This window comes from Gopherus flavomarginatus, chromosome 5 (genome assembly GCF_025201925.1).
Source record: "Gopherus flavomarginatus isolate rGopFla2 chromosome 5, rGopFla2.mat.asm, whole genome shotgun sequence".
NCBI lineage: Eukaryota > Metazoa > Chordata > Testudines > Testudinidae > Gopherus > Gopherus flavomarginatus.
The window spans coordinates 53511124-53521257 of NC_066621.1; the positions used below are offsets into that span (position 1 = coordinate 53511124).

Below are 10134 nucleotides of genomic sequence, written 5' to 3' on the forward strand. Positions count from 1 at the left end.
AATGATCTGTGTATAACTTAAGGTATCAAAAATAAACCAACATTTGTCTTGGATGTGATTCTGTTATTGCTCATTCATTCTTTCCTCCTTATTTTAGTGTTGAAAGCACCAATCAAAGGGTCTATTCTAATAGAAAAGCAGTCTGCTGTGTTGTTCATAATTAAGTTTAAAATATCACATGTGGGGTGTATCCATTTACTTCTGGCTGTTTACTAGGTTTTTCCATCCTTGTTGATAGAAAGTTTCTAACTACAGAATATCTGAAGACCAATTCACATTAATAGGCCAGCTGTTAGACAGTCATAATAGTTACATATTTGAATGTTATCTTTTATACTAAGCTCCTTCAGAGTTTGCCATAAATTCAGCCTTCTGTTAGAGACTGAAACTAACTTTTTGTGGGTCTCAGCTGCACTTACTGGTGATGAGATGGGCAGCCCCTTTTTAAAATTAGGATTGAAAGCACGGCTAGATTTTAATGTGAGCTGAGTGCATGGATACACCTTTAAATTTAATTCCTATATGGTTTTCTACATTTCATTATGGCCTCTGCATTGCTTCTGAAAATTAACTGACGTGGAAAAATTAATTTTATGTTCATATCTTACTTTCTTAAAGCAAGGTGCAGGAATTCAATCACTTTCTATCAAATGGCCCTGTAACAAAGCTGTCCAAAAGAGTGAGAGATAATTTTGTGCCTGTGAATTTTGTTCTGCAGGTCCCAGCAGAGATGGTACCATCAGCGAGGATACCATTCGAGCTTCTCTCATTTCAGCTGTGAGTGATAAACTGAGATGGCGGATGAAAGAGGAAATGGATCGTGCACAAGCTGAGCTCAATGCCTTGAAGCGGACAGAAGAGGACCTGAAAAAAGGTCACCAAAAGCTGGAAGAGATGGTAACTCGCTTAGACCAGGAAGTGGTAAGCTGATTGAGAAATCAGTGCCGTATGTCTTGATTTCCAGTAGTGAACTGAATCATATATGTGTACAGTCTGTTTTGAGTATAGTGGATGTTTCCAGGCTTCTAGTATGTCAGTTTTAAAATGTCACCTTTTTTTAGGTAGAAATGGAGTTAAGACTAGTCAACTCAGTGTCCAGAATATCCACTTTATTATTTTATTTAGCCCTAGGGAAACTGTAATTCCTTTTTTTGAAGGATGTGTATTCCTGAAGATGATGCTGATGTAGGGATGTGTATAACTTTCTGCCTCCAACTTCTGAACAGTAATGGAGACAATTTTTACTATATCCTGGTACTACCACTGACTCACGTGGTCTTGTACAGGTCACCTTAGCCTCTCTTCTTTACCTTACCCATCTTTACAAAGAGAATGTGAAGATTAGTTAGTTAGCGTTTTCAATAAGCAGGTGCTATACAAGACATTATTATTATTGCAGCTATGTCAACTAAACTGGCAGGTGTATGACATTACAAAAAAATAAAAATTTACCATATATACTCGGTCATAAGCCCAATATTTTTGGTAAAAAAGTGACACATCAAAGAGCAGGAGTCGGCTTATAAACGGGTCTACACCAAAATTTGATGATTTTAAACTCTGTGGAATCATTGACTTGAATATCTAATACATTGTCGCTTTGTTTACCTGAAGTGTCTGCAGGCCTGGAGCCCCTCCGCTCCCTGTGGCCGTGGTTCACTGTTCCCAGCCAAATGGAAGCTGCGGGAAGTGGCGCCATTTGGCTGGGAACAGCGAACTGCAGCCACAGGGAGCTGAGGGGCTCCAGGCCTGCAAACGCTCCAGGTAAACAAAACGTCCTACCAGTGGCTTACCCTGACAGGCCGGGAGCCAAAGTTTGCCGACCCGTTTATTGATGTCAATACTGCAGCCTTTTAAAGTTGCAAAGGCTTTGTTTAGTGGACTAGATTGGCTTGAAGTGGCCCTCATAAGTCTCAAGCCAATATGAAAATATAACGTGCAGAATCGATGGAATCTCTAGTAAAATTGAAATAACCTGTTTATCCCTACAGACATGCCAATTTACAGGGCTTCTTTGAAATAAACAAAGAACAATAATAATTTGACAGTGATAAAGCAGGTGACATTCCTGTATAAAGTCCTACAAAATCTATAACTACAATAATAATAATAATCTATTTTCATACTAGTATTTAAAATGAACAATGGTGAAATAAAAAAAAAAGGTTGTCTTATTATGCAGCCTTCAAACTTAAAGTTGTTGAATATACAGAAGCAAACAACAATTGCGCCGCTGCTCGTGAATTCTGTATCAATGAGAAGCAAGTAAGAGAATGGTGAAAAAAGAAAACACTAGAAGACATGCCATGAAACAAGAAAAAATGTCCAATGAGGTGTGTTTCATTTCCTGAGCTAGAGAAAGATCTCAATAATTGGGTTGTTGAATGTCTACAAAATGGGTACATTGTCACTAGAACTGGAATTGGTCTGCATGCTCTGCAAATGTCAAAAGACAACAAATACAAGTCAGTAAAGGTGTCAACATTTGTTGCGTCAGCGGGTTGGTGTACTCATTTCATGAACCGTGATGGTCTCTATCTTCATCAGCAAACAAAGATAGCACAAAAGCTTCCTAGAGATCTGGAATTAAAAATCGAATCTTTCCAAAGTTTTATTATAAAATATCAAAAGGAATATGCATTTGAACTGTCACAAATAGTGGCGCCACTTCCCACAGCTCCCATTATCTGGGAACGGCAAACTGTGGACACTAGGAGCTGAGGGGCTCCGTGCCTGCAGATGCTTCAAGTAAACAAAACTTCCCAACCCACCAGTAGCTTACCCTAACGGGCCAGAGCCAAAGTTTTCCAACCTCTGAAATATAGGGTCGGCTTATGAAAGAGTCATACAGTTTTTGCTGTTTTTACCTAACTGTCTTGAGGGTTCAGCTTATAAACGAATGGGCTAATGAACGAGTATATACGGCAGTTAATCTAGTTCTTCCTGGTTCATAAATAAGATTTGGTAATATTTTTGGAAGCTTCTCAAAATGTTATATTAGAAATAACAGTTTATATTAAAACTGATTGATTGATTATATGTCAGGCTGTTGTATTAAATGAATTCAGCATTAACCTAAAATGGACAAATGCTAGGTGGTTCTTCAGTGTTCATCTTCTCTCCCCTCTACCTTTCCCACTCCAGGCCCCCTTCCGCCATCCCACTTTTTACCTTGCTCCCCATCCCATGCACATCACGTTTCTGATGACCAATAAATGGTTACAGTGGAATTCCTTTCTTCCCTCCATCTCTCTGATCCTGTGTCCCCTCTCTTCCTCCACATAAATGATATGGAAAAAGGGGTACACAGTGAGGTGTCAAAATTTTAGACGATACAAAATTTTTCTAGATAGTTAAGTCCAAAGCAGACTGTGAAGAGTTACAAAGGGATTTCACAAATCTGGGTGACTGGGCAATAAAATGGCAGATCTCGATCAGTGTTGTTAAATGCAAAGTAATGTGCATTTGAACATATAATCCCAACTATACATACAAAATGATGGAATCTAAGTTAGCTGTTATGGCTCAAGAAAGAGCTCATGAAGTCATTATGGATCTCTGAAAACATCCACTCAATGTGTGGCAGCAGTCAAAAAAGCTAACAATGTTAAGAACCATTAGGAAAGGGATAGAAAAGACAGAAAAATATCATAATGCCATTATAAAAATCCGTGGTACATCCACATCTGGAATACCGCATACAGTTCTGGTTGCCTCATCTCAAAAAAGATACATTTGAATTGGAAAGGTACAGAGATGGGTAACAAAAATGATTAGGAGTATGGAACAGCCTCTATGTGAGGAAAGGATAAAAAGACTGGGCCTTCACTGCTTGGAAAAGTGACAACTAAGAGGAGTCTATAAAATCATGAATGGTGTGAAGAAAGCGAATAAGGAAGTGTTATTTACTTCACATAACACGAGAAGCAGGGGCCACCCAATGAAATGAATAGGCAGCAAGTTTAAAACAAACCAAAGGAAGTATTTCTTCACATAACGCGCAGTCAGCTGTAGAACTCATTGCCAGCTATGTTGTGAAGGCCAAAAGTATAAGTGATGTCAAAGAAGAATTCAATAAGTTCATGAACGATAGGTCCATCAATGGCCATTCGCCAAGATGGTCAGAAATGCAACCACACGCTCTGTGTGTGCCTAGTCTTTGACTTCCAGAAGCTGGGGTTGGACAGCGGGGGATGGATCACTAGATAATTGCCTCTGCAGTTCATTCCTTCTGAAGCACCAGGCATTGGCCACTGTCAGAAGACAGGATACTGGGCTAAATGGACTATTGGTCTGACCCAGTATGGCTGTTCCTATGCTCTTAACCTCACTCACACTATGCCCTCACTTTGTGTGGCTGTTCACCTTCCTTCAACTACCTGTGGTGCTTGTCCATGGTGCACGGGGAGATTAAACGGGAGTTTCAGGAGGGGAGGGGATTAGAGTAGTCTAGGGGGGAATGGGGCCCGGAACCTCTGCATTGAGACTTCCGCACATCAGAGGCTCCTCCTGGTACTGCTGCTTTAGTATACCAGGAAGCTGTGGCGGCAGTAACAGCAGAAGGAGCCATTCATGTGCCAGTACCTCAGCATTAAAGTATTAAAACAGTCAGTTCCCAGTCCTTGCCACTGTCTCAGCTCTTTGGTGCACTGTGGCAACAGCACTGGGGAGCATTTTAGTCTCCAGTGTCATGGCATAGAGGCACTGGACTCCATCCCTACCTCAGTCTCCCTGCATAGCCCTGGACCCTCAAGCCAACGGCCTCTACCCCTCACAACAAAAAGCTTCTTCCATCCCTCATGCCCACACATCCCTATTAAACTAGTCATCATACTTGCTAATATCTCATTATGCCTCTGGCCACCCACATTTTTGCTCATCCACTCATGTCTTCTGAACTACATCTCTTCCCCAACCCCTGCTTGCCATCTTGCCTCCACAGGGTCTCTGTTGAGCCAGAGCTAGTGAGTCTGCAAGAGAGCCTTGCTGCACTGGAGAATGGAGAATTGGACCTGTTAGAGCTGGACAATTATAGGCTGATCTTGGCAAAACGTAACTGTAGGTTATCTTGAATGAAGGGGATGACTATTTTTGTGGGTTAACTTTACAAGATCAAAAGTATCTTATGCCCAAGATATTATCCAGATATATGTGTAATCCCTATTTTGAAACTTGTAGGGATTTTGCTTCTTTAACTAAGAGGGACCTAAGAAAAAGTGAGGAAAGCAGGACAAAATTACAGAAAGGAAGGAGCATTTTTCAGTGTTTTCTTTGTAACTAGAGTTCTTCAAATGTGTATCAAAGTAAAATTTAAGAGGTCCTCTGGAGCTCAGAACTTTAACAGAGCAAAAAGAACAGGAGTACTTGAACACGAGTACTTGTGCCACCTTAGAGACTAACAAATTTATTTGAGCATAAACTTTCGTGGGCTACAGCTGTAGCTCAAATAAATTTGTTAGTCTCTGAGGTGCCACAAGTACTCCTGTTCTTTTTGCGGATACAGACTAACACGGCTGCTATTCTAAAACCTGTCATTTAACAGAGCAAGTATTTTAAATATTTTTTTAGGCTGAAGTCGATAAGAACATTGATCTTCTGAAGAAGAAAGATGAAGAACTTAGTTCTGCACTGGAGAAAATGGAAAATCAGTCAGAAAATAATGACATAGATGAAGTTATCATTCCAACAGCACCACTTTACAAACAGATTCTGAACTTATATGCAGAGGAAAATGCCATTGAAGACACCATCTTTTACTTGGGAGAAGCATTGAGACGTGGGGTTATTGACCTAGATGTCTTTCTAAAGGTAAGTTTCTCAAGACATTTTTTAATGTGCATTGAAAATTAGGTATTTGACTAACATTTTGGCACTAAAAATTCCTGTGTCTGTCCCGAGATTGTGTTGCTGGGTGTTTTTTGCCAAAGGGGAACCAGTAGGTTTAAAAATGTCTGCATTTTTTAAAAAGAGAACATCAATTAATAAAAGGAATGTCAGTGCTTGTGAAAAGTCCCTAGTTAACAGCATTGTAGACTAAAGTCTTGTGTTACTAGGTCAGGTGTAATAGTGGCTGTGCCAGTGTGCCCGCCTTGCTTTATCAATGCACCTTCACCCAGATTGTGGAGAAACTAAGTGTAAAGGTGAGCAGTTATTCACTCAGTCTTCACCCTCATTCTAGACTTGGTGCCTTTGCTGAAATGGCTAACTAAGAGTTTGTCGTAGAGTGGATACAGAAATGGACACAGACCACCAGCTCACTACCCATAGCCTCATGCTCCACCGTGTTCATCTTTTTCTTCCTTAAATCGGATTTTTCTATTCCAAGCAGAGTTTCAAATGCTTGTGTGGCTTTGGATCAAGACATAGCCGGATACTGAAAGAGGACCGACTGAAAAACACTGGTTTAGGCATTGACTTCAGTTGGCTATTGGAGATTATCTGTCTGATTCTGACGCAAGCAAACCATATGTATGGATAGACAAAGAGATACCCAGAAGCCACATCTATGAAAGAATCCGCTCATTACCACTGCCTGCCTATAGATTTATTTATTTATGAGTATGGTGAAGATTTGACACAGCTTATTAGCTCAATGTGGCAGTGATCTATTTTTATAGGTGGGGTATAGAAAAGGGAAAGAAGGGGAAGAGGACAGTTGCAGCTTGTCACCTGCTTAGCTGTGGTTATCAGGCTGGGTTTTATAGGCATTACAGCAGAGGTGAGGCTTAAGGGAGGGATTTGCAGGAAGACAAGGTACATGTGGGAGAAAGCCTGGAGGCTTTTTACAAGAGAAGCTGACAGATGGGCATTAAAGGCTTGGGACACTGGCAGAGCAAAAGAAGTGATATATGTCACAGTAAGTTACTAGGTTAAGAAGGATGGGGTGAAGTTGTGAAGGATTCAGAGGTTCACCTATGTGGAGCCAGTTGCATACTTGGGGAGGCCTAAATCTAGGAAATAGTTTACTGAAGTCACTTCTCTTTTTCAGTATCTCTCTGCTTTCCAGTGGTATAAAGGTACACTAAAATTGTAGTGTTCTGCATTTGGTATGCCTATAAGCCGTCACTCAACTTAGAAACAGGAATTGTAACAAATCTGACCAGCTTTCCATTCCATAAAAAGGTAGCTAACACCACACTGATACACTTTAAAAAACTTATCTCCGGCATGGAATGGTAATATAGATATTTTTTAATGGCTAGTGCAATAAAAAGGCCTCATCCCTATGAGTCTGTTTTCATTTATAACCTAACAGGTAGCATTGAAATATTGATCCAAACTTTTTGGAATTATAATTCACAAGTATTTCAAACATCTTTTGGCCCTGTGCATAAGAAATCCTTCTAAATTAGATGGGAGACATATAGCAGATTTTGACCAGTTAACTGAGCAACCAGACGTTTTGCCAACCCACTTAATGACTGTCTTGGGGTGCAGGAAGGAAAATAGAGGGTTTGGAGTTGCTGATCATAGTCTTATCTTAACTTCACTTATAGGTCAAAGCATTTAAAGGGAAGTTGATAGGCTAAATGTTTAATTAAGGATCAGGATAAAAAATGCCATGCAGTGGGCAAAAAGATTCCTCACCTTTATTTTGCAGCTGAATAAATCCTGTGATTTTGAAACAAAGTATTAAAAATGCTTAAAATTAAACTGATTCAATAAAACTATTTAACTCTTAAAGCTAGTTGTTGTGTGCCCATCTTAGTTAATACTCACTCCTTTTATATTTCATAAATACAACGCCTAAGGGACTCAAAAGTCTAGTAGTCTGCTCCTAGGCAATCAATCAGGAAATAAATACTATCAATTCCTTTCTCTAATAGAAATTCACTGACATTCCAGTTTAGGCTGAGACTTCAAATCTGGGATTCATCTTTAGTATCCCATAGATGGAGAGACCAGATAATGGCTTAACATCTGGTCCTTAAGCAGCTTGGCTGTTGCATTCACCAGTGTGGTCTTCACTCCAGCTTCAGACAAGTATTGTTGTGTCTCATGGGAGGCACAATGATAATCTACAGTAATTCAATTTAATTTGTTATACTCTCCATAAATCTGAATACATTTTTACCAGATACTTAATTCACTAAAAATAAACTATAGGGGATGATACCTAATTGAATTTGATTGCTATTTCCAGCAAAGAAAGTTCTGTGTACTGTGTGTTGCAGTTTGCAGAAAGTGTAAAGTATTTTACCTTGGGACATATTTTGAGGTCCTTACTGTGTTTACTCAAATCAGAATGTGGCCCTGAAAGTCTAAATATTCATTTCCAAAAATAAAATCACATTTGGCTCTGATTATGCAAAGTGTTAAAATTTTGGATTGCAGATAATCTCTTTGTAATGAAGGCCATAAAGTTGATGGTTACACTAAATTGTATCTTCTCTTTCCCCAGCATGTACGTCTTCTGTCACGCAAGCAATTCCAGCTGAGGGCGCTAATGCAGAAGGCAAGAAAGACTGCTGGACTCAGTGATCTGTACTGACCTCTCTGGGATGTAGGGCTCCTTATGAAACAGTCACTCTTTCTTTAAATCAGTAGGTGACCAGAATAAGTTATTACACCATTCAAAAGTGTAAGATATTTTGAATCAATATATTTTCTTTTTGGTAAAGACTAGCTTTTATTAATGCACTTTCTATTCCTTGTAATCTTTTTTGTGTTGATGGATTAATGCGAAATAAAACTTGTTGCATAGTTTTTTTCTTCCTATGTTTTTGTGTAGACTATATACTTCCTTTGCAAACAATACATCTTCCTAGTTTGTGCAACTTTATTTCCCTAACAAACATGCATATTGATAATACAGTGCTGAGACCTAGAAACATGTTTTCTTCAGTGTCCAGAACTAGGAAGAATAAACACAGTTTATAGCTTTAAGTATAGCTGTTGTCATTTAAGTTTATTATAAATTAAAGAGCAGGATGCCCAGTGTAAAGGCTTGTTGTCTGTGCTAGAGCTTGTCACTCAGGAAATGAGATTTCTTGCAAGGTGACCATAGCAAAAACGGGTGATTTTTTTTTCCCCCATTCTATCTAGATATTACATCAAATATCACTGTCTTGCAGTTTGTAAAAACAGACAAAATAGGGAATGTTAACCTTAAAAATTATGCTTAGGTACATAACACTTTTACTCAGAATCACCTCATGGAAGCTTGAAACAAAATCTATTTCCTTAAATTGTTTATGGTGCAAATTGCTTTCTATAATCCATACTAATGGATCCTGTTCTTTTCCCAGGTGACTAATTGCCACTACCTTGTCTGAACAACTTGATGAGGTCATTTGTTTCCTTAGATTAGGGCTGGTGTGGGCTACCTCAACAAATCCTTCATGGAAAACAAATTTTCCCTGTCCTTTTCCCATTCAGATGAAGTGCAGAGATCACATACTCTAAAGGGCCCAAAACAAGCAGCACTCACTTCCCTAAGCAACCTGCTGTTTTTATGCTAAATGAAATAACCTTCCTCTTGTAAGTGGCCAAAGAAACCAATGTGCATCTCCCAAAAGAGTCTGATGAAGAGAAATTTCCTCATCCTTGGAGTCTGACTCTGAAGACACCTCCATGAGGAGTTTTAATGCAGATGACCTGAGCTACTTGATAATTGCCTGTTGCTTCACTCCCTTTGGCGCACCTGGCATTGGCCACTGTTCGTAGACAGATACTGGGCTAGATGGACCTTTGGTCTGAGCCGGTACGGTCATTCTTTTGTTATTATTCAGGAGTTGGACCTACAGCTGCTATTCCTTGAAGTTTTCTTTCATTCAAGATGGCAGTTTTGGTTAAGTTTTTTTACTGTCACACAATTACAAAAACTGCTTCCACCCTCCCCCCTTCCAAATCTCCAGTAATTATTTTTCCTCCAACGAGCTGGTCCTGAGAAACATGCCCTGCTTTCACATTAATCAGGAGCTGTGTATCCCTCCCTACTTTCTTTCTGGACCTAAAGTGGGACAAAGGATCCTGCACTCATGGTCTGTTTAAGTTAAAGGCTGTAACTCAATCCAATTTATTTTTTCTTCAGTCAAGATGTATCTTCCTTCCTCCTTAAGTCAGCTTGCTACTACAGTTTAGGGCCCTTATTAGTAGAGAGTACTTGGAGGTATTCCCTACAAAAAGGTGATT

The 10134-nt window shown here is 39.5% G+C and overlaps 1 protein-coding gene across 1 annotated transcript in view; it reads left to right on the top strand.

The window, feature by feature from the left end:
* TSG101 (tumor susceptibility 101) overlaps window positions 1-8706 on the top strand; it is a 50994-nt gene extending 42288 nt beyond the window's left edge. The window contains exons 8-10 of the mRNA XM_050956624.1: window positions 719-921; window positions 5569-5808; window positions 8402-8706. Of these exons, the coding sequence (XP_050812581.1) occupies window positions 719-921; window positions 5569-5808; window positions 8402-8491 (533 nt within the window). The 3' untranslated portion in view covers window positions 8492-8706. The remainder of the gene's footprint in view (window positions 1-718; window positions 922-5568; window positions 5809-8401) is intronic.
* The last annotated feature ends 1428 nt before the right edge of the window (window positions 8707-10134 follow it).